At 39.0% G+C, this 25,029-nt stretch overlaps 2 protein-coding genes and 1 non-coding gene across 7 annotated transcripts in view; all 3 read right to left on the reverse strand.

The window, feature by feature from the left end:
* Positions 1–25,029, reverse strand: part of LOC122681551 (ankyrin repeat domain-containing protein 26-like) — a 59,773-nt gene that overhangs the window by 20,839 nt on the left and 13,905 nt on the right. For 4 of the 5 annotated variants that reach the window (XM_043883759.1, XM_043883761.1, XM_043883757.1 and 1 more), the window contains exons 9-17: positions 18,286–18,376; positions 16,337–16,435; positions 15,698–15,726; positions 15,531–15,603; positions 12,891–13,139; positions 11,771–11,853; positions 7,093–7,244; positions 5,449–5,619; positions 3,604–3,637 (exon numbers count right to left, since the gene is read on the reverse strand). In XM_043883759.1, coding sequence (XP_043739694.1) covers positions 3,604–3,637; positions 5,449–5,619; positions 7,093–7,244; positions 11,771–11,853; positions 12,891–13,139; positions 15,531–15,603; positions 15,698–15,726; positions 16,337–16,435; positions 18,286–18,376 — 981 coding nt within the window. Of the gene's footprint in view, positions 1–3,603; positions 3,638–4,104; positions 5,421–5,448; positions 5,620–7,092; positions 7,245–11,770; positions 11,854–12,890; positions 13,140–15,530; positions 15,604–15,697; positions 15,727–16,336; positions 16,436–18,285; positions 18,377–25,029 lie in introns of those variants that run through there. The other variant, XM_043883762.1, reaches the window with a different exon arrangement.
* Positions 1,372–2,458, reverse strand: LOC122681557 (mediator of RNA polymerase II transcription subunit 4-like). The gene has a single exon (XM_043883766.1). It carries the CDS (start codon positions 2,448–2,450, stop codon positions 1,638–1,640), a length of 813 nt encoding a protein of 270 aa, XP_043739701.1. The 5' UTR covers positions 2,451–2,458; the 3' UTR covers positions 1,372–1,637.
* LOC122682258 lies at positions 22,223–22,329 on the reverse strand. The gene has a single exon (XR_006337279.1). It is a non-coding gene; the product is annotated as a U6 spliceosomal RNA (small nuclear RNA).

A 25,029-nucleotide genomic window follows, 5' to 3' on the forward strand; every position in this document is an offset into this window, starting at 1 on the left:
CGCCTCTGTCCATGGAATTCCCCAAGCAAGCATACTGGAGAGGGCGCCATTTTCTTCTCCAGGGGATCTTCCCAACCCAAGGATCGAACCCAGGTCTCCTGCTTTGCGCGTGGATTCTTTACAGTCTGAGCCGGCAGGGAAGCCCCATTTACGTAATATACACACACATACACATATAGGTCTGAATCACTGTGCTGTATACCTGAAACTGATGCAATATTGTAAATCAACTGTGATTCAATAAACACCACCACTCGCTACCTTTAAAAACACTGCATCTGATAGCTCCTACACAGCTACTTCACAGCAAGAGCTTTAGCTCTGTATATATTTAAATAGATTATATTTTGTAAAGAAATTGTTTTCTTGAGAAAATGCTACCTCTCTAACATTTTAGTAGGCAATTACAGACTTATACCTATTGACAACTGTTTAAGCACTTCTACAAACATCAATTAACTCATTAGCGATAATGATTCTGGAAAGGAAGAAGTTAAAACTATGGAAGTAAGCTGCAGGCTTTTCACCAGGTCTTCTGCCTCTACTAGGCCTCTTACATCAAACCACAGTCACTTCTCTAGTACAAACATATCAACACAAACTAATCCTCCTATTTCATTCATGGTACATACACTAATGGTAAAAAAGGTAAAATTTAGAGAGCTCTTAGAAAATCATGAGATTGTTTTCTGCTGCAGTAACTTTCATTATCTCTTCATATTGTTTAAAATAGTAACATGGGGGAATACAATGAGAAACATAATTATCACTAGATGTATACTATGGCATATCTATCACTGTTTTCAAAAGTCCCTTGTACTGAAGGAGGACACTACACAGAGCAGAGGGTTCATTTTCTCAGCTGTGCAAGAATGACTTCCAAAGTATGGTCTCTGAACTGCCTGTACTTTTCCTCCTTACCTTCAGTGGAAGTGGTAAATTAACCTAATGATCAAGGAAGGGAAATCACTACTAAATACCAGCACAGCTACTGTTAGTAGCAAGTTTTTTTTTACTTTTTTTTCCTTGGTGGGAGGGGACTTTTATAAGTTTATTCCAAAGAAACAATTTTTTAAAGTGTACAAAAGTATTTTTACAACTGATGTTGCAGGTTTTTTTTTTTTTACAAACAAAAATTAGTTTATTTACAAAAAATACAATAATTACAAAGAGTATAAATTGAGATGATGTCTCCTCTTCCTGTGATAAAAAGTAATAGCCTTTACTTTCAGATGAGGGTTTCTGTTATATAATGCACACTGAGTGGTCAGCTGCTCTTGTTTATGCTTTTCTAAATAACAGCAGGAGGCCTACTAATGATAGGTACATAGGTCATTTCCCTCAAATCTTATTTCCAGTACTACGCACAAGTCCAACACAATTGGAACAGAACAAGGTAAGACAGCATTGAACTGAAAAAGCTTTACCCCAACAGTAAAGTGTGATTTTTCTTTAAGTATTAACCTAGTGGTTTAGAACTGAAACCTAATTTTTGGCTTTAAAAAAAAAAGTCCACTATGATTTTTAATGGGCAGAACAATTCTACAGCCAACATCACCTGGCTAGCTTTCCACATTGCCATTTAAGAAACAGATTTCTATAGTATTCAATTCTGTGTGCTTTTCATCTTACGGTTTCTAATCAGAGTCACTGCTGCTGCTTGAGGAGTCCGTTGACAGAACCTCTACATCATCCTCGTTTTCTTTGTTGTGCCCTGGAGGTTTCAACAGAAAGTCATGACTGTGGTTTGGTGGCAACATGTTCATCGCCATGTCATTTGACTGCCAGGAATACTGTGGAGCAAGGACATCTGGCAGTCTGCCCGCTGCAAGTGCGTCCCCTGGGAGATGACCATTTACTCCATTAGTGGAAGGATTGTTCATCTGACCCAGTAATCCACTTCTCATCTCCAAATCAGTTGGGTATGGTCTCCGTGGGTCCCGTGGGACCCAGGTCAGTGGGGCACACACAGCATTACTTGCACTAATCCTATGTGCATACTTAATTATTTCTTCAGAGGAAATAGCACCTTTTCTTGCTTTTTCTATTGACTTGAGTTTTTCTTTTGCTTGGTAAACAGCTGTTGCCAGTATCTGTTCTGCTTCCTTTAGCTGTTTTTGTAGTTGCTGAATATCACTGTCTCTCTTTTCTACTTCTTTTTCTAAAACTTGCATTTCATGATGGATTTTTCCCTGATTAAGTGCCAATTTCATTAGCTCCTGAAATTCCCCATCTCTGTGAATTAACAACTCCAGGACCTGGTTCTCCTCTCCAGACTGTAGCAACTTTTGGTTTCTCGAAATTGCCAGCATTTCTGTAAGTTCTCTCGACAAGACCTCCAGATCTTCCAGCGCTGACAGCAGCCGCTCTCGTGTGCTATTACCGCCGACATCTCCTAAGCCGCCGCCCGGCCGCTCCTTCTCCTTCTCGCCGCTCGATGCCGCCGCCATGCTGCCCACAGACCCTGATGTTGCAGTTTTTACAAACTGAAAAACTGTAAACGATGTGAAAAGGCCATTGACAGGGCACTGGTTACAGAAACGAGAGTGGAGCCGGGGCGGACTCTGACTGAGACACCGGAGGTGACGCGGGCGAGGAGGGACGCACACGCTCCCCGCAGAGCACAAGGACATGTGCGCAGCGCAGTCGACGGGGGAGCACACGCGGTCCGCCTGGCCTAAACCACAGTCAGGGTGCCTGCTCCTTCGAGATTTTTTTGAGATTAATTCCTATGGAAAATATTAAAGGCCTCTCCTTGGATGAGGCCATGGTGTGTCCCTACCTGACTGCTGTAGACAAATGGATTTGAATTACAAATAGCACTTTCCCAAGCTCTTCCCGAGAGCTTTTCGTTGTGGGAGATCTGCTGCTAGGACCTCAGGGATGGGACCCCGTCCGTGTTGGAGAGGGACATTGGGTGGGGGAGTGAGTTTCTCTGCTCTGAGATGCCACTGAGAGCTCTGCAGAAAGAAGGACAATCAACTTCAAGAGTGTCTGGTATCTACCAACTGCTGGAAAAATCCACGGGGGACATTCCTGCACTTCACGAGGACGCCAGTTAAACACACGTGTCCTTGAGGACTCTACTGTGAGGGAGAACCCAGCTGGGAAAGCTGGAGCCAGCTCTGAGCTGTTCATGGGGCAGGTGGACTGAGGGCTGACGGGCACAGAGGGAGGGGGTCCACGACCCTCAGCCACCTGCCAGATGGCAAGGGGGAATTTTTAGAGTAAAGCATGTCGCCATCCTCGGAAGCACTTTCAGATGACTGAGTTAAGTCATCAAGGTCATTCACGTAATTAATTTGGTCTTTGACCTACACATAAATAATACTGTTTCACAATGTCCTTAAAATATGTATAAAATATACCAAGTGTACAAAGGTGATAAATATCTTAATCAAAGCAAAAGCAGAGGCTTCTTAAAAGAACAGGTTTTTATCAACAGGATAACTTTATCAACAGAGTTTCTAAATTATGTTTTCAAAGTAAATGTCTCTTCAACAAAGGAAGATTTTCTATGTTGCCACTATTCCTTTTACAAACTATTTTTTAGAGGATAATATATTTTAAAGTTAATTTGTTTTTTTTTTTTTTTTACTTTACCTTCTTCTTTTCATATGCTGTTTTCCTTGCAGGCCTAAAAAAAAAAAAATGATTCTTTTCAGGCTAAAATTTAATAACTCAAAAATATAAACAATACCTAACTGATTTTTTATATAACATATTTGTATTCATAAGTAATTTCTATAAAAGGATGAAACAATAAAAAAGAGTAGCATTAAAGGACAAAGAAAATATATCTGTAATATTAATAAAACATTAAATTTAGATTAAAGGAAAAGAAAAAACCTAACATTACTTGCGTTATATGATAGAAGCAGTTTACCAGGGTTTTTTTTGCAGTTGTCATTTTTAATGAGAACTAACTTTTATGGCAATAAAACCTATCTCGGAAGTATTCCCTAAGTCCTTATAAGAAAGAAACCCATTTTTTATCACCATGATATTAGGTTTTTGAGGGCTTATTACGCAACGGCTATGCATATTATGCATTTTAATCCTCACGATCATTCTGGGAGAGAGGTAATATATTAGACCCTTTAGATAGGAAGAGATGGAGCAAAGAAAGGCTGAGGAACGTGCCCAGGACCACACAGCAGTTCACCAAGAGCCCAGAATTCAAACCCAGGGAATCTGGCCTGAACGCTGCTGTTCCAAAATATGCTGAGAAAGTGATATTGAAAAGTCTTTTTAAGTAATATGATACCAAATGAATCTATATTATTATTTCATGTCTAGCTATAACTACAAATGATAATTCTGAATCTTAAAAACATATTTCTAACAAACAAAAAGACTAGATGTAGGCAATATTGGAAATCTACTTTCAATAAAGATTTGTTTTTTGTAAAGAAATTCACCAATACACATTCATTCAACCATTCTGCTGATTCTTTATGCATCTGACATACACTTACTGAGCACATAATATGTGTTAAGGACACTTTTAGTACAGAAAGCATGGTTTTTGTCATTTAGATCTTTATCATCCAAAGTAATAAACTGTAAAAGATTGTGAATTGTTTCTATTGAAAATAAACAAATTTTCTATTGTTTCTATTGAAAATAAATAAATAAAATAAACAAAACTCCTTTTTTCCCTGCAAGCTATAAACAACTATGAAGTTAATATGATGTGATGTTTCAGAGTACCTTACAAAATCATAGCTACCCACGATGATACTATCAACTAGAATCAACAAGGAATGATTAAATCCTATTCAGTATAACCTAAGCATTTGTAAATTCATGATTATATAATTTTTTTAAATGTATGTATGATAGAATTAACTTAAGTAATCATCTACATATTTGTTTACATAAGAATATTACACTTCAGAGCCAATGAACGAGCCCTTACCAAAAACTACATATGAACAGGAGTACATTTGTACATAATAATCATGTACAATAAAAATAATGTACAATTAATTTATTGTAATAGTTTAAAGATTATGTCATACAATCAATAAGCTTTCAAATATTGGAAATGCAAATAAGATTAAACTCAATAGACACTTCCTCCGCTGGCTCATTTCCAAAAGCATACACACTCTACAAGCTCCCCTCTCAACATGAAACAAGAAACTCCTTTCAACTCCACATTCCTCCTCAGTTACCATCCAGGTGTCCATTTCTGGCCCAGGAAATACTCCCTACGGAGCTGTTTACGTGTGTTCACTGCAGTCCAGCTTCCAAGTGGACTCTTTACTGAAACAACTTCCGGCCAAAAGCTCGGATCCTCTCCTTCACCTTTCCGCTGTGTTCATCCAGTAGAGTTGAGGATTCTCTTCTCTTGGCCGATATGCTATATTATGCTGCTCTATTTCCAGAAGTATTCAGTGCTAATATTTCTTCCCCTAGAAATAAAGAATTTGTCCATGTTACCTGCTGTCATCTTGATCCACCTTCCTTAAAATGCTGTCATCGTTCACGTGCAGCAGACCATCAGTCAGTGAATTGGTCTTTTCAAATACTGGTGCAATCACACATTCTTCTGGTGTCCATTTGTCATTGTTCTTTCTCTCTATTTCCTTCCTGGGCATGCCAGGTTCACTACTTGAAAAAATCCACAAAAAAGCCAATGTTTTCAAATAATTCGACTAATAAAGAATAAAAAAACAATTCTTATAAAATTCCAACACTTACCCATCTTAAGTCATTGATTAATTCACAAAACAGTTATGAAGTACCAACCATATGCAAGAAAACAAATTCTTCCTTCAAACACAGATACACAATTATGATATAATATGATATGGAAGAGTTGACATATGAAAGTGATAAGTGAAATAAGGAAGGCTTTATGGAAGAAGTGAAGAGAGGAGGTCAAAAGGAAGAGAAAACCGAGAAATCGTTCTACTGGGAGATTAGAATGTGAGTACACAGATCAGGCACACGGCATCTGGGTTGTTTCCTAGGAACCTGGAAGGAAAAGTACAAAACACATGAAAGAAAGTAGAGAGATGCACCTGGAGAGACATTGGGAAGAACCTCAAGGGCTACACTGAAAACCTCAAGTCCACTGGCTAAGCACAGTGATTCTTAGACATGGGAGTCATGATTAGATTTACACTATATATAATTCTTTGCTTTTAAAAACAGTAATGTTTAATCTAGGAATTTCCCTGGTACTCCAGTGCTTAGGAATCTGCCTGCTCATGCAGGGGGCACAGGTTCGATCCCTGGTCAGGGAAGACAGCACATGCCTCATGCAGAGCAATGAATCCTGTGCTCCACAACCACTGAAGCCAGCACCCTAGAGCCCACGCTCAGCATCAAGAGAGGCTACCACAATGAGAAGCCCAAGCACTGCAGCTGCAAAGAACCAGCGCAGCCAAATAAATTACAGAAAGAAAAAAAAAAAGAACCTCAAAGAAAAAAGTAACACTTAATTTAGATGATTTTTAAAATGACATGTGGCACATCCACCATGAAAGAAGAAATCAAATTTAGTGGGGCGGGGGGTGGGGCAGTTTACTTGTAAACCACCCACATGATGGGGTGACGTCAGCATCATGGATGAAAGGCAGGTGCCTCATCAGTTCTCCTGCCACCAACAGCAATTTGGCCTCCATCCATGGACATACTCAAAGTGCTAGGAGGAGAAAACTGCCAACCAAGAGGACTCGATCCAGAAAAGTTGTCTTTCAGAAATGAAGGAGAAACAAAAACTTTCCCAGACAAAGCAAACCTGAGGGAGTTCATCACCACTAGTCTCGCCTCATAAGAAATGCTGAAAGAAGTCCTCACACTGAAATGAAAGGATGTTCATTAGTGACATAAAATAAATTTAAACATACAGCACACTGGTTAAGGCAAGTATGCAGTCAAATCCAGAATACTCTAATATGTAACATGGTGGTATGTTAACAAAGTAACTAGTATTAAGGCTAAAGGATAAGAGCATTCAAAATAACTATACCCCTAGTAAAATATAAAATTCGTAAATCACAAACATTAGCTCAAGTTAGAAATCATTTTACCGGAAAATAACAAATGATCTACTGTTAAGTATTGATATAGGCTTACCCATCAGGACCTTTATTCTGCATAGCAGGAAACTCCTGCTTGTTATTTCCTCCACTCTTTCTCTGCTGACTCAATCGACTCTCATCAGCAGCATCGCATACGTTGTCTGATACTTCCACTTCACTACTTTTGTGCTTCTTTTCTTCTTCAACCTTTAATGAAAGTTTGACACTAAGAATAATTGCTATGTATTTATTATAAAGATCCTTGTTTCCAATTTATTATTTGACTCAGCATTTGCCTGGATTTTAAGTGATAAAGATATTTTTGTGCTTACATTAATTTTATCACAAGTCACTGAAAGTTTTGTAAAATGTGCTTCTTTCTCTTTGAGGGAAAGAAACAAAATTCCCAAAATTTCAAGAAAGGCTTTCTAAATAAGATACAATTATTCCATCCAGTCTTCCCCATCTGACTGGCAGAGATGGAGAAACAGAAACACACCACATGTGTCCTCTTCAGTCTTTACCACCTGGGTTTTCCACGGAACAGTCAGGTGTGGAGGATGCGACACCTTAGTGCCTCAGAAACAGAAAAGCCGCTTTCTTCTTTCTGCACTAAAGCTATTCTTTCCCCACTGCCTTTTCCCATTCTTTTTTCATTTGGATCCAGGAGACAGCAAAAACCTGATGGTGTTCACTGAAATATGTGAACCAAAGTTTACCAAAACACAAGGAGCAGAATGAAACTGAGGAGGTGTTAGTGTGGAATTCTGGAATATAAGGAATGCTTCCCAATCCCACATTCAATAACCATCCAATTTTATAGCTAGAGGGTATAGAAAGAACTATCTTTGCCCCACTATTTACCAGTAGCAGTTTTAAAATCAAAAAAGGTTAAATGAGTTGTTCAAAGCCCCTAAAGTGGCATTCCCTAACATTTTATGGCACCAAAAGAGATGATACAATTCTGTCATCTTGAATCTGATAAAATTACCAAATGAATTCCTCAAATGAATCAGGTAAGTTAAAAGCGTGACTTTGGCAAAGTAATTTAATTCGTTAATTGGGGGTAGGGTTCATTCTCCTTTTTCTTTAAAGGAGAATGGCTACATTTTCCTCTTTTTTTGTCTTACACAGAAGAGCAAGCACGTTTAAACACCTACTACTGAAGAAAGAAAAATCTCACAGCATCTCAAACCTCAGTTTTTCCTTTGGAGATAAACACTTGGATTATTTTCTCTGTTTTTTTGCTGAGAGTTTTATACTATCTATGGGCTTCCCTGGTGGCTCAGATGTTAAAGAATCTGCTTTCAATGCAGGAGACGTGGCTTCGATCCCTGGGTCGGGAAGATCCCGTGGAGAAGGGAACAGCTATCCACTCCAATGATATTGCGGCCTGGAGAAATCCGTGGACAGGGCAGCCTGGCCAGCTACAGTCCATGGGGTCACAAGGAGTCAGACACGACTGACCAACCCTCACACACACACACACACACTACCTATGTGACAAAATCACACATGTCAAAACTTACTACATTTTAGTAAACAACAGAGTGAAGCGGTCTCTCTCAAAAGAGACATCTGCGAGTGGTGATTAAAGCGTATGTGGGAGTGCATGTATTTGTTCTTAAAAACATCCTGAAGTGGCCATGTTGGAAATCTAAGTGCCCAGGGACTGCAGAAAGCAGAGAAGATCACACAGATTCAACTACAATGAAGAGATTAGAGGGAACACGTGTTCATGTCCCTTCTCTCAGTTTCTGCTTTCTTCCCATTCTGTGGAAATACAACTTCTATTTAATCCAACAGAGTCAAAAAAAACAACAACTGCAAAACCCTCGTTGATCATACTCCTTAAACACTTTCCTTGGTGCTTATTCTGGCTCAGAAGGTCACATGCGAAGGAGCTAAATGAGCTTCCCAGTCCATATGCAAGACTGACAGAGACAGAATTTGATTGATTGAAGGACAAAAGCTACGAAAAGTTTCCTGAATTCCTATTATGTGGAAGGCAGAAATAATCTATTTCTACACAAGTACCTATTTAGATGACCCCACTTTATTCATAAGTAGAAAATCAAAATGGACCAGATCATCCAGAAAGGGAAAAACCAAAGCAAGAGCAAATGAACCTCTACCTCTTTCGGAAGCTGAATTTTCTCTTTTCCCAAAGCTGACAACACGACTTGTAACATGTCTATTTCATTCTTAAACCTCTGCATATCCTTCTGTCCATTCTTCACTTAGATACACTTTGGATGCTCTGTGACTATTCGGTGGAGGAGAATTCCCATTTTCAAATTCGGGTTCCACGCTTTCATCGTCTCTAGCACTGCAATTACCTGCATGCAGTAGCTTCTGGAACCCGTCCTGTATTGGTTTGCTTTTCTCATCAGTATTTTTCATGACAGCAGGAGTACCGTGACTTTTTATTTGAATTATGTGTTTCATCTTACCGGAGCAGACAAGCCACAGACTAGACTGACGTGTCTGTCCAATGTCTAATTTCCGATTTGTGGGATTTTGCCTCATATTGTCTGATATTTGCATATCAAATTCTTGGGCTTCTTTCACTTCAAATGTAACTACCTGCTCCCCTACTTTTTTGTTTTCTGCATCATTATAAAAACTCTCCTCATTTTTGATAAACACATGTTCAATATCTAGTTTATCACTTTCAAGGTCTATTTTATTTTCACTGAAACAAAGCTTTGAAGATGACTGACAAGTGTATCCCGGGGACCCATAGTTCATGCGACGAAAAACCATTTTCGAGACTGGGTTCTTTTTGTTCAGGACATACTTGGAATACTAGAGAGACAGATACTCCAAATGCATCTTTCTCCCCACAATCAGCTATATTATTTGTCGTGTTAGGAGGTATTTCCTTTCTGTTTGCTCCTTCTTTAAGGTGATCATATAGTGGCTCCTCCTTAGGACAGATGATAATTTTGTATTTCTCACAAATCTCACCTAACTTCTGCTTTAAGTCATTTGTGATGGTTCTAACTTCTCTTTCCATTCTAATTTGCCATCTTTGATCCACATTTTTTCATACTTCTCCACACAAGGAGGCCTTGAACATACAGATCCGTCCTGTCTACCACATTCCTTATTTATTTCTGGTTCTTGAGGCAATTTTTGCAGCTGCAAAAGTGGAAGATTAATTGGGTTGATTTGATTTTCAGGTGTCTTTTCTGTCAGGGTACATGTGTGCAAAATAATATAATCCTTAACTAATCCAGTATGGATAAGTAAAAGTCAGAAAATCATTAAAATTTCACTGTTAAATGTCTTAATTTATATGTAACCACTGACAAATCACCAGGTCACAACTAAGAAGTGAAAAATAACTTGCCTTACCGGAAAATAGGAGAAAAACATTAACTCACAAACCCAATTTTGTCACTGCTTGACTGAATTAAACAATTCATACATGTTAAATCTACCAAAAATCAATTAGATGATTTTTAATGTTATAAATGCTTCTTCCCTTAAAAATAGTTCACCTCACAATACCGTATATGGGGAGTCCCTACGGCATGTCTGCTAAGGTTTTGGTTTTCTTTTTTAAGGACTAATATCTGGAGAACAGACAAACTTTATATGACCAGGAGCCAAACTCAATTAACACTAATCAGAAAGAGGAACCAATTCCTAAATTTTCATGTAAATTATATATCATGATAGTGCTATACATCAATACATATTGCCTGCTTACATTCAGCTATGTGTGTGCTAGGTCGTGTCTGACTCTCTGCGACCCCAAGGACTGTAGTCCACCAGGCTCCTCTGGCCATGGGGATTCTCCAAGCAAGAAGACTTCAGTGGGTTGCCACACCCTCCTCAACCCATGCCTTCCCAACCCAGGGGTCGAACCCAGGTCTCCCACATTGCAGGCGGATTCTTTCTGTCCGAGCCGCCAGGGAAGCCCGACAACACTGGAGTGGGTACCCTATCCCTTCTCCAGGGAAATTTCTCGACCCAGGAATTGAAACGGGGTCTCCTGCATTGCAGGCAGATTCTTTACCAGATGAGCTACCCAGGAAGCCCCAACATTCAGTTATATTATGTTCTAATATCCACCAAAGAAAGTAGATAAAGCATTTTTAGTAATATCTACTGATTTCCCACCCTGAAGAGAAATAAATTCGAACGTTATTATTTGCACCCTAAAAACAAAGGTCCAATCTAGAAGGTTCGATTCTCTTAATAGGCAACTGGGTTGATTCTATGACCCCAATCTCTCCCTGAATGTTCATCCCTAAGTCGATTATGCCGAGATCACAGGCAGAATGAATCTTTTATCTTGATGTCAGTGACTGGCGCTTTCAATGGAAAGCCTTGAGCCACTGGGAATGATTTCTCTTTACATATATCTAGGTCAGGGGCCGTCACATTGTTCAGAATTTCAACTGCTTAATCTTACGATTCAGTCTTTGATATCACCTTCTTAATCATGTAATGAAGTTATAAAAATGGCAAAAGTAAACAAGTCAGGAAATTTTTTTCCCTCAATTCCAAAGACGAGCTATAAATTATAATAGATTCTAACAGTATTTTAAGTTGTATAATTAAAGTGCTATAAAAACTATTAAATTATTATCTATCAATTCTAAAAGGGTAATTTTGAAAGGCAATTTTATTTGTTATGGACTCTGTTATACACTGTATTGTATTGGTAAAGCACAGAAAATGGAATTAAACCAGAAATTTAAATTTATAGTTTTACTTGCCTGTGAATCGTTATTTTCATTTCCATGAAGTTTTTCTTGTTCTTCCTCTAACATCACTTCCACATCTAGTTCTCCTGACAAATCTGCATGTTTAGTTAAAATTCCTTAGAATATTTAGATAAAAGACATAATCTTTATTTAAAACACAGATTTAAAACATTGTACCAAATGACAGCTTAAGTCGAAATTTATCTTCAGATGAATATTTACTTGTTTAAGAAATACTTCCAATGATCAAAAACTTCAACAAACCATTTGGGAAACACCAGATGTCACCAGGATACAGGCACACAAACACCTCAAAGCTTCATTCATGAATTCATCCAAGCATCAGCGAAAAAAACACTCAGAAACCAAACAAGGTTTCAAAATACAGGACAGACATATAAAGTCACAGTATATTCTCTTCTCTACTTCATCACAGTACCTTTTAACAACATGCCAAGCTTCAACTGCATTATTCTTCTTAGTTTACAAATTCCTCTTACTTTTTATGCTTTCATCAATTCCTTCATCTGAAATGCTTCCCTGTGCTCTTCTGACAAATTACTTTTCATCTTTTCAGACTCAACCTGCTTTGTGAAGTTGCCCTTGATTACAGCTATCTTTCCCCAGATAAACAGCTATCTCTTTCCTTGTAGCTACCTTAGTACTTTTTTCTAGTGCATCTTTATAGACCTCTCTAGTGATAGACATACATCTAAACTGTAAATTATTTCTTGACATGTCTATCCTCTTGGCTTCTAGACTGCAGAGGGCAAGCTGTTAAAAATCACCTTAGTATGAATAGTCTTTATGTTTTTCAATAATTAATTGTCTACCTAGGTCTCACAAAGAGTCCCAGAGTTCTAAATATAATCCTGCTATCCACTCTCAGATGTATGCTAAATACTAGCCTAAATGAACTTGCTTCTCCAAACTCTCTTTGTTATTTATTATAATCCTATGGTCAGAGGGAGAACGCAGACACCTTGCTAAGAGGTAGTGTTTGGCTGTAGGTTGCATAAAAGGAGTCAGCACAAGGTAGGTTTTGCCACAAACTCGAATCCGGATCCGTCAGAATGATGGTAAGGCCGTGCCCAGGTGGCGCATGGCTGAGTGCCCTGGGCTTCTGCATTACCTTGTTTGCTTTCTCTGTTTTCTGGCAGCGGAGACTGGCCTGGGTGATGGGGCATGGAATTCCCTACCAGAAACATCGCTGCATTTTTCATCTTTTCTTTATCTGTTGCGGTCTTCTGTCCGAGTTCTGTGGGTGCTGACTGATTTTTGGTCACTGACTGGGACACCAACGGACGCCGATCATCAGCTTTCAAATGCCCGGCTCTTTGACAAGTCTCACTACTGAGGCTCAAACTAGTCGAATCCCAGTCTGAAAAATGTGAAAACAAAGTCTCCATTTATCAGGATCTGAGGAAGAAACAACTCTGACTACCTCGTACAAAGTCTTTCTTCAGAGAATCAATCCCACTTCCTCCTTCCCCTGAAACTCACTATTCCTTCAGAGGTTCCTCTCTCTTACCTGTCACTGTCATTCATGAAGAGATGTTACCTAGTGTGTCTCATTTCTTCTACTTTTTACTTTTCTAGTATTACTTTGATTCACTCAATCTTTATTACATACTCTGTATTTCATAAGAACTTTATTATTTTCCTTCAACATACAAATATTTTATTAACAAAATTTATCTCTAATTTATTTTATGTTTAATTTTGCATGATGATTTTGTGTCTTCTAGAGACCATGGTTTTAAAAACACTTTTAATGAATGGTACTACTTTAATTAATGGTAGAAACCTAGACAACGTATTATAAAGCAAAGACATCACTTTGCTGACAAAGGTCCATACAGTCAAAGGTCTGTTCTTTTCAGTAGTCACATGTGAGAGTGGGACCATAAAGAAGACTGAGTGCCGAAGAATTGATGCTTTCAAATTGTGGTGCTGGAGAGACTCTTGAGAGTCCCCTGGACAGCAAAGAGATCAAACCAGTCAATCCTAAGGGAGATCAACCCTGAATATTCATTGGAAGGACTGATGCTGAAGCTGAAGTTTCAATACTTTGCGCACCTGATGCGAACAGCTGGCTCACTGGAAAAGCACCTGATGCTGGGAAAGACTGAGGGCAGGATGAGAAGGGGAGGGCAAGAAGAGAAGGGGGCGGCAGAGGATGAGATGGTTGGACAGCATCGCTGATTCAATGGACATGAACTTGGGCGAACTCCGGGAGATGGTGAGGAACAGAGAGGCCTGGCTGCAGTCCATGGGGTCACAAAGAATCAGGCACGACTTAGCGACTGAACACCACACCATCAACAACTACTTTAATTTCAATGAGATGGTCTTTCCTCAATGTACATATGTCTTCAGAACTCATTTTTAAAGCCTTGGAGAAACATTATACCCTGGAGAAGGAAATGGCAACCCACTCCAGTATTCTTGGCTCTTGCCTGGAAAATCTCTTGGACAGAGGATCCTGGAGGGCTACAGTCCATGAGGTCGCAGTGGTTGAACACCACTTAGCGACTAAACAGAAACATCATAAACTCACATAAGAAATGATAGCCTTGTGTGTGACTAATTGTTTCCATGTGAAAATAGCTAAGTCTAGGACCACACTGGACCCAAGGAGCACAGAGGGCCATGAGACAGGAATGAATACACCACAAAAAGCTAAAACTGTTAGACCTACATTTCTTAAGGGAAGTCAAAGAAACAAGCAAGAAATGTAAAAGTGAAACGTAAAACCCTGTGTCAACACAAGGGCCCCTTTATCATTTTACATCGAATCACTTCAATGGTTTAAAACTGTGGTTCTCAAGTGTCTGCTCAGAATTGCTGAAGTCCAGAGACCCATCGGGTCAGGGGGTCCAAGAAGTCAGAACTCTTTTCACAACAACACTAAACGTTACTTCCATTCTCATGCTGTTCTGAGGGCACAGTGGCGTTCTTCAGAGACACGATGTGTGATATCATAACACTAAGGACTAATGGAATTAGCAACTATGATGGTGTGTGCTTGTATTTTAAGTTTTTCCGTTTTTATTTTCCAATACAGTGAACAACAATAGACTTAAACAAAGTTCCTCGGAATTCTCAATAATTTTTAGAAGTATAAAAGGATCCTATAGCCAAAAACTTTCAGAATCACTGTTTTGAAAGATTATGTCTATCGAATTTAAGGTATGATTATTTCCCCTACTTCTCATAATCAAAGACACCACAAACATACACACACACAGTCTGCTAATCAAAACATCTGATTGGCCTACATTCATCTGTGTAACAAAACTAAGCTGAAATAATTGTAAGTTGAAATACAACTGACATGTTAGCAAGTGAAGCTTTACTCTAGGTAAAGATCAGAGTTCAAATAAGAATTTTTGGACACTGGAAAAATCTTAGGGTCTAATAATTAATCTCTGAGAATTCCGGAGAGTATAGAGATTCCAAACTGAGAACTTAAGGGGTATCGAAACATATACAGAAACATCTTGAGTTCAAGCTTACATTTTAAACATTTCTTGTTCATATGCTTGTAAATATCTTTTTTTTTTGAAAACATGGAAACCAACAATTATGTTTGCCTTATGTATGTCCAATTCTTCAATTAAATTTGCAAAAAGAAGTTAAGAGTATGAAGAGCTAGCATTTGAAATATTTCAGTGTTCCTCTTTCCAGACGGGACTTCCCTGATGGCTCAATGGTGAAGCGTCTGCCTGCAATGCAGGAGCCAGAGTTAAGTGTGTATCGCAAAATTTACCTGAATTAGATGTTTGTGGATCTTTCGTTCCTACTGTTTTATTAGGAACAGAATCTTTCACTCCGACTGCGGGCTGAATGGGTTTGGAAACAAGTTGATTAATAAATAATGTGCATATGATACAAGCCACAGTTCATAAATCAAGATAAAAGCATAAACATTTTTACCTTCACATTAGGATATTTCTCAGGAGACTCTAAAAGGCAAAAGGGACATAGAGTTAATCACATGTAAATATGAAAGCCAGCCGTACATTCATGCAGAGTTAGTACCGAGCAGAATCCTCGTGCGCCTTGACACTGAATACATTTGGTTTCAGTGTCTTGTTTTTAGGGAGATGTTAGGACACTGGCAAGACAGACATATGAATCCATTATAGATAGTGAAGAAAAACATAGGAATACAGGTTTAACAAAACATGCAGTAAGATTTCAAAAGTAACATCATGTTTTCAATGACTTTAGAAAATATTAAAGAGCACACAGACCAATGTGAACATGCTGACTGATGAGGAGAAAATTAATCTTAATCAGAGGAGCAAATCATGACCCCAAGAAGATACATGTGAAAGCTGATGGTAAAATGCAACAGTGTATCTTGAATCCAATACAACAGTAACAGTTACACCGTTACACAAGCATTTAACATGTTCTTCAATCTGTCCAGTCATTTAAGAAGTGCACAGTTGGGATGGCAGTTCAGCCGAAAATGTAATTCATTTCTCATCAGAGAAAGCAATGACCTGATTAGCTCCAATATACACTTGTAGAAAAACGTTTCACAAAAGTATTCATTTTTTTCCATACCCGCGTGGGCTACTGCTATGCCTGCATGTCTGGGCTCCCCTAGTTCAGCCATCTTAAAGTTTCTCAATCCACTCACGCAAGAAGGCATGAAAGACACACCTACGAAATAATGCCCGAAAGATTTTCAACATTGAAATACAATGATCAAAAAGAAAATAATAAATTTAATTGCCACACAATTATTAGACGTTAAAAATCTTGCATGTTTTAAAATCAGTGTAGTATTTCTTGAAAATAGCAATTCTAGCATTTAGGGAATGAACCCTATCAATCTGTTTTGTTTCAAAACTTAGTTTGGTTGGGTACATCATGCTAATGCTTAAAAGGATTTCTGTGAAACAACTGTCAAAAAAAGCAGTTATCTTATAAAAAAACAAGTCAATCCCTCCATATTCAAATTAATCGAATTTGAATAACAAATACCAGTACAACATACATCTCTGATGTCTATAGTTACTTGGAGTAGCTGGGGTTGACCCTACTTCTAGCACCCGCTCCCACCTCCAGGATTCGCTGGAGCAATAATGATCTTATCTCTTTTCAGGGTAAATACACTCAAGTCATCTAGAAGGCGTTCTCTCAAGTGTCCTCATCAACTCCAAACTCACCTCCCTAAAGCCTTCCTTTCCTCCCTTTGTCCTTTCACTAGAGTCTTTCCTCTATAAAGGGTAATCTCTGCATCCGTGGTCTTAATTTTTCCCCCTTTACATTCTTTCTATGGATCATCCCACCACTTCTTTTTCCTTCTTTGCTTGGCAATGGTATCTCACACCTATAATTGTACTTCGACTCTTTGCTTCCCTCTGGCTATAGACATGCTCAGAAAGAAAAACAAAATAATGCTTTTCCTTGATCCTGTGATGTCCTGCACTAGCCAGTTCTCTTCTTCCAGATTTCTCTAAATGCAAGGCTACACCCTCGCTTGTTAGAAACGCAGAATCTCAGACCTCGTGCTCAGCATGTCCACTTCACACAGGGTCCCAGGCGCCTAATTAAAATTTGAGAAACTCTGGTCTATACAGAGTCTGCTTCTACATGACTTCAACTTAATTTGTTCTCCTGAAATCTTAGCCTCAACTTCCTCACTCTAACACATCCCCCCAGACTGAAACTGTATTACAAGTTGGAAACTTTGCAGTGGACTCTCGATCAGGCTGTAGGTGCCTTGATCTCCCTATCATGTCCCCCGCTCTCTCCTTCTTTCCAGGTCTCTTCTTTTGGCCTATGGGACACCATCCTATAAAGCAGCGACATTTTGCATGACATCAATTTGCAAACATTTACAGCTGAGCACCTATGCCCATGTTCCTCCACAAAGGATAATGCACAGCTCTGCATGCCTAGGGACCTCAATCCTGAATCCTCCATAACAATGAGGAAAACAGAAAGGGGGGAAAATTTTGCTGCTCTTCTCTGATAAGTTTAGGTGCTGGAAGCTCACTTCACATTCACCGTCCACGTCAAATACTCCCTTTTCCTAAAGACCTATCTTACTTATGGCCCCCTCCCCCATAGGCCCTTGCTTCTTTTTCCTTCATTTCCTCCCTCTGCCCTCTGCCTCTGTCATCCTCCATTCCCTCTTTCCTCTTATTTCTCAACCTTCCTTCGGTTGTTGAGTATCTTGAAACAGAACCAATAATTTTTTCTTTTGTCCATGTGCCATGTGGAGTCTTAGTTCCCTGACCAGGGATCGAGCCTCCACCCTTGCACTGGACAGTCTTAACATTTGGACCTCCAAGAAGTCCAGGAACTAATAATTTAGCTCCTTAAACTGGATTCTCAATTTCATCTGTGCCTGACACCTGATAAGATACACAATTTCCCTCCTCTCCTCATCTTTTTCCTCCCTACGCATCTGACAGGTGTTTTTTTTTTTTTTGCCTGTCAGAATATTCCCATTATAAATCAATGTTCTGTCAAATAACCTTTCTATAAAATACAGTTCTTACCTTCTGCTTGTCCATTTGATGTATTTTTTCCTCTTTGATCTCCAGGTAAATGATCCAGAAACGTCTGTGGAACACTCTCAGAGATACTCTGCTAAAATGAATATTGAGTTCCATGAAGGTTTCCTAATGTCTTCCTAAGAAAACACCCTACTTTTAAAAACTGCCTACATTTAACCCAGTTAAGACAGGTTTTGCCAAGATCTCACAGCTGCCAATTGACAGAACCTGGATGCTGACTTCATACACTGCTGGATCACCAGGCAGTGGCTGTCAGCAATGAAGACATCAAGCCCTTCCTATCTCCTTCCATAGCTGCCACCTTCAAACAGGGCATCGTTACTTTATGTTACCTCAGGTATGGCTGCCATAAAGGTACTCTGCCCTGCTACTTAAGTTTAGTCGCTCAGTCATGTCCGACTCTTTGTAACCCCATGGACTGTAGCCCGCCTCGCTCCTCCAGCCATGGGATTTTTCCAGGCAAGAGTACTGGAGTGGATTGCCATTTCCTTCTCCAGGGGATCTTCCCGACCCAGGGATTGAACCTTTCTCTAATACATTGTAGGCAGACGGGAGGGGGGTTCTAGGTGGGCGGCCGGAACCCACAGATGCGGTGTGCACCAACGTCAACAAGTCATGTGGGAAACGAGATCACAGTTACTGGGAACTGTATCGAGACAAAACTGGAGGACCAGGTTCACACAGGAAAAAGCAAGTGTCATCTTCTTCCTTCAAGTGACGGGGATCTACTAAACAAGTAAAGGCATTACATCATCACAAAAATATTTTATTTGGTGCCATGCTTTTATTCAAATGAAAGGGAAAAGACTGCCCTGCACGAGGAAGTAGCAAGTTCAATTCGGTTCAGTCGCTCAGTCATGTCCGACTCTTTGTGACCCCATGGACGGCAGTACGCCAGGCCTCCCTGCTCATTGCCAACTCCCAAAGTTTACTCAGACTAATGTCCATTGAGTCAGTGATGCCATCCGAACATCTCATCCTCTGTCGTCCCCTTCTCCTCCTGCTTTCAATCTTTCCCAGCATCAGGCTCTTTTCTAATGAGTCAGTTCTTTGCATCAGGTGGCCAAAATTTCAGCTTCAGCATCAGTCCTTCCAATGAATATTCAGAACTGATTTCCTTTAGGATGGACTGGTTGGATCTCCTTGCAGTCCAAGGGACTCGCAAGAGTCTTCTCCGACAACACAGTTCAAAAGCGTCAATTCTTTGGCACTCGGCTGTCTTTATAGTCCAACTTTCACATCCATACTTGACTACCGGAAAAATCATAGCTTTGACTCGATGGACTTTTGTTGGCAAAGTAATGTCTCTGCTTTTTAATATGCTGCCTAGATTGGTCATAACTTTTCTTCCAAAGAGCAAGTGTCTTTTAATTCCATGGCTGCAGTCACCATCTGCAGTGATTCTGGAGCCCAAGAAAATACAGTCTGTCATTGTTTCCACTGTTTCCCCATCTATTTCCCATGAAGGGATGGGACCGGATGCCATGATCTTAGTTTTCTGAATGTTGAGTCTTAAGCCAACCTTTTCACTCTCCTCTTTCACTTTCATCAAGAGGCTCTTTAGTTCTTCAATTTCTGCCATAAGCGTGGTGTCATTTGCATATCTGAGGTTATTGATATTTCTCCCAGCAATCTTGATTCCAGCTTGTGCTTCATCCAGCCCAGCGTTTCTCATGATGTACTCTGCACATAAGTGAAATAAGCAGGGTGACAATACATAGCCTTGATGTACTCCTTTCCCTGTTTGGATATTTGGCCTTGGAGTAGAGAATGAAGCAGGGCAAAGGCTAATAGAGTTCTGCCAAGAGATCACACTGGTCATAGCAAACACCCTCTTCCAACAACACAAGAGAAGACTCTACACACGGACATCACCAGATGGTCAATTCCGAAATCAGGTTGACTATATTCTTTGCAGCCAAAGATGGAGAAGTTCTATACAGTCAGCAAAAACAAGACCGGGAGCTGACTGTGGCACAGACCATGAACTCCTTATAGCCAAATTCAGACTTACATTGAAGGAAGTACCAAATATGACAGTATTGTACAGGAGGGCATTAAAGAGAAAAACAAAAACCAAAAACCTATAAGCAAATCTCCAGACTGGACAGTAAGCACACTAGACACTGTGCATCACCCAAAGTGTCCATGAAACTGCAATTAAAAAGCTAATTTGGCTTTAAAAACAGCCAAACGGAAATGGTAACAGTCATTCTAAAACAAACTGCACAGCCAGGAGGAATGAAAAGATTAACAAGTATATTTTAGAAAGATTACTCTGGCAGCAACATAAAAAAGGACATCAGGGTATCCAAACGAGAAAAGAATATTTCAAGATTATGGGTGAGACAGTGAGTTATGGTGATAAGATATGAAAACTGATAAGCAGGCAGAAAATACTGAACTTCCTGAGTGACTGGAGCTGGTAATTTCAAGGAAGTTTGGAGTCCAGGATCTTTCCTACTGTGGCTGAAATTCAGTGATGCTGTCTACTAGGATGGGGAGGACGGATGAAGGGATAGCTTATAAAGAGTCAGGGATGAGGGAAGCGTCAGGGATAATGCCTTCAGTTTGGGGTATAATAAATTATTTTGACGCATGCAAGGGACTCAGAAGAAAGGATTTGGGTACAAACATTTGAATTAGAAAGAGATAAACTTATTCAGGAAAAACATATACTTTAATTATTTGTAAAAGATACTAACTTGGTATAATTAATGCAAACCTAGGCAGAATTCTGAACTTTTGAAAATAAAACAATACCAGGGGAAGAAAACTATGAGATTAAAATGGTCAATTATATATTTCAACATGTTTGAAAGATATAAAAATATACTTTTAAAAATATATGCAAATACTCGTTTCTGTCATATTACCATAATAAGCATTTTTAAGTTTAATGAAAAGGTTTAATTGTAAAACACCCATTCAAGATGCTACAAGAAGACTCTGTTTTAAAATTGATCTTAAAAGACAAGTTTTAATTTGTAGAAGAGAAATGCTTATGTGAGGATGGAATTCTGAGGCATTTTAAAGTACTACTATGACGTAAGAGAGAAACAGAAAACCCTACTTGAAAAGATCTCATTCAAAATTGATGGAGAAATCAAAAGGTTTACAGATGAAACAAAAGTTAAGAGGATTTAACACCACCAAACCAGCCTTACAACAAATACTAAAGGGACTTACAGCCAGTAAACACAAGAGAAAGGAAAGATCTACAAAAACAAACCCGAAACAATTAAGAAAATGTCAACAGGAACATATATATCGATTATTACTTTAAATGTAAATGGATTCAATGCACCAACCAAAAGATACAGAATAACTGAATGAATACAAAAACAAGAGCCATATATATACTGCCCACAAGAGACCCGCTTCAGACCTAGAGACAAATACAGACTGCAAGTAAATGAGTGGAAAAAGATATTCCATTTGAATGGTAACCAAAAGAAAGCCAGTGTGGCAATCCTTATTTCACACAAAACAGACTTTAAAATGAAGAATATCATAAGAGACGAAGAAGGACACTGATAACGATCAAAGGGTCAATCCAAGAAGAAGACATAACAATTGGAAATATTTATGCCCCCAGCATAGAAAAACCACAATACACAAGGCAAGCAGTAACATGCATAAGAGGGGAATTCAAAAGCAACACAGTCATAGTGGGGGACTTTAACACACCACTTACACCAATGGACACATCATCAAGACAGAGAATCAATCAGGAAACACAAAACTTCAATGAAACATTAGACCCAATGGACCTAGTTGATATCTTCAGGACTATCCATCCAAATGCAGAAGAATACACTTTGTTCTCAACTGCACATGGCACACTCTCCAGGATAGACCACATCTTGGGCCACAGACCAAGCCTCAGGCAATTTTATTTATTTATTTTTTTTTCTTTTTTAATATGGAACGCTTCACGAATTTGCGTGTCATCCTTGCGCAGGGGCCATGCTAATCTTCTCTGTATCGTTCCAATTTTAGTATATGTGCTGCCGAAGCGAGCACAGGCAATTTTAAAAAATTGAAAATGTGTATCACGTATCTTCTCTGACCACAACACTATGAGACTAGATATCAACTACAGGGGAAAAATGGCAAAAAACACAAATTCATGGAGATTAAACAATTCATTACTGCATAATGAAAAGGTTATTGAAGAAATAAGCAGGGAAATCAAAAGTTTCCTAGAAACAGATGACAACAAAAACACGACCACCCAAAACCTACGGGATTCAGTAAAAGCACTTCCAAGAGAGAAGTTGATAGCAGCACAACCCTACCTCAAGGACAAGAAAAGCACTGAACAGGCAACACTCTACATTTAAAGCAGCTGGAAAAAGAACCAAACCCCCTAAAGTCAGCAGAAGGAAAGAAATCATACAGATCAGAGCAGAAATAAATGAAAAAGAAAATGAAGGCAACAATAGCAAAGATTAATCAGACTAAATACTGGTTCTTTGAGAAGATAAGCAAAATGGACAAACCACTAGCCAGACTCATCAAGAACAGAAGGGAGAAAAATCAAATTGACAAGACTAGAAATGGAAAAGGAGAGGTTACAACAGACAGCACAGAAATGAAAAGGATCATAAGAGAACGTTATGAGCAACAATACGCTCATGAAAGGGACAACTGAGAGGAAATGGACAGATTCTTAGAAAAGTTCAACCTCCTAAAACTGAATCAGGGAGAAAGAAAAATGACAAACAAGCCAATTACAAACACTGAAATAGAAAGTGTTATCCAAAATCTCCCAAAAACAAAAGCCCAGGGCCAGATGGCTTCACAGGGGAATTTTGTCAAACATTTAGAGAAGAGCTAATGCCTACTTTTCTGAAACTCTTCCAAAAAATTGCAGAGGAAGGAACACTTCCAAACTCATTCTATGAGGCCAGAATCACCTTGATACCAAAACCAGGCAGAGACAACACAAAAAAGAAAATTACAGGCCAATATCACTGACAAACACAGATGCAAAAATCCTCAACAAAATACTAGCAAACACAATTCAACAACACATTCAATAGCTCATACACCATGATCAATTCGGGTTTATGCCAGGGATGCAAGGATTCTTCAATATGCACAAACCAATTTCAATGTGATGCACCATCTTAACAAACTAAAAAATAAGAACCATGTGATCATCTCAATAGAGGCAGAAAAAGCCTTTGACACAGTTCAGCACCTGTTTATGACAAAAACGCTTCAAAATATGGACACAGGAGGAACCTATGTCAACATAGTAAAGGCCATATAGGATAAACCCACAGAAAACATTATTCTTGATGAGGAAAAATGAAAAGCATTCCCTCTAAGATCAGGAACAAGACAACATTGTCCATTCTCACTACGATTATTCAGCATGGGTTTGGAAGTCCTAGCTATGGCAATCAGAAGAGAAAGAAATAAAAGGAATCCAGATCTGAAAAGAAGCAAAACTCTCACTTTTGCAAATGACATGATACTACACATAGAAAACCCAAAATAAACTATTTTCTAGTAAAAAAAAATATTACTAGAGCTAAACAGTGAATTTAGCAAAGTTGTATGATACAAGGTCAATACACAGAACTCACTTGAATTCCTATACACTAACAATGAAAAATCAGAAAGTGAAATTAAGGAGCCAATCCCATTCGCCACTGCAACGAAAAGAATTAAATATCTAGCAAGAAACCTACCTAAGGAGACAAAAGACCTGTACATGGAAAATTCTAAGACGCGGAGGAAAGAAAAGAAAGACGACATAAACAGGTGGAGAGATATCCCATATTCCTGGGTAGGAAGAATGAATAGTGTGAAAATGACTATACTACCAAATGCAATCTACAGATTCAGTGTGATCACTGTCAAAGTACCAATGGCATTTTTCACAGAACTAGAACAATATATGCAATGGAATATTACTCAGCCATAAAGAGGAACACATCTGAGTCAGCTCTAACAAGGCTGACAGCCTATGCTCTGGAGTGAAGCAAGTCAGAAAGAGAAATATGAATGTCATGTACTATTCGCACACATATGGAATCTACAAAGATTCTGAATCTACAAAGGTACTGATCAATTTATTTGCAGGGCAGCAATGGAGAAACAGACATAGAGAACAGACTTACGGACATGGAGGAGGGGAGGAGGGACAGGGTGAGATGGATGGAAAGAGTAACATGGAAACTTACAATTTCATGTGTAAAATAGAGAGCCAGTGGGAATTTGCTGTATGACCAGGGGAGCTCAGAGAGGGACTCTGAGACAATGTAGAAGGGTGGGATGGGGAGGGAGAGGGGAGGGGGTTTGGGACGGAGGGGACATGGGTGTACCCATGGCTGATTCTTGGTGATGTTTGACAGAAAACAACAAAATTCTGGAAAGTGATTATCCTTCAATTAAAGAATAAATACATTTTCTAAAAACCACATTTGAAAATTTCGTCGTTTTCTTCTTTTTTCCCTGTAAACAGCACACTAACGGCTCGAATTTTCCATCTATGCCTTCTGAGATGGCAGATAAAGATTGAAGGAACAACCTAGATATAAAAAAGTACTAAAGCTATGATTATCCAAGTTGGAGATTTCAAAGTTTTCAAATACATCTATGATTATCAAGCAGGATTCAATATTCACATCAGGAAAGAACAAATGAGCTGAAAAAATCAAGTAACCACAATGACTGAGGTTTAGATATGGAAGAATTCGCATTTTTGTT

The sequence above is a fragment of the Cervus elaphus genome, chromosome 23 (assembly GCF_910594005.1).
Source record: "Cervus elaphus chromosome 23, mCerEla1.1, whole genome shotgun sequence".
In the NCBI taxonomy this organism is placed as follows: domain Eukaryota; kingdom Metazoa; phylum Chordata; class Mammalia; order Artiodactyla; family Cervidae; genus Cervus; species Cervus elaphus.

Coding starts and splice junctions, on each gene's coding strand:
- LOC122681557 (XM_043883766.1), bottom strand. CDS start 2,450: ATGGCGGCGGCATCGAGCGGCGAGAAGGAGAAGGAGCGGCCGGGCGGC.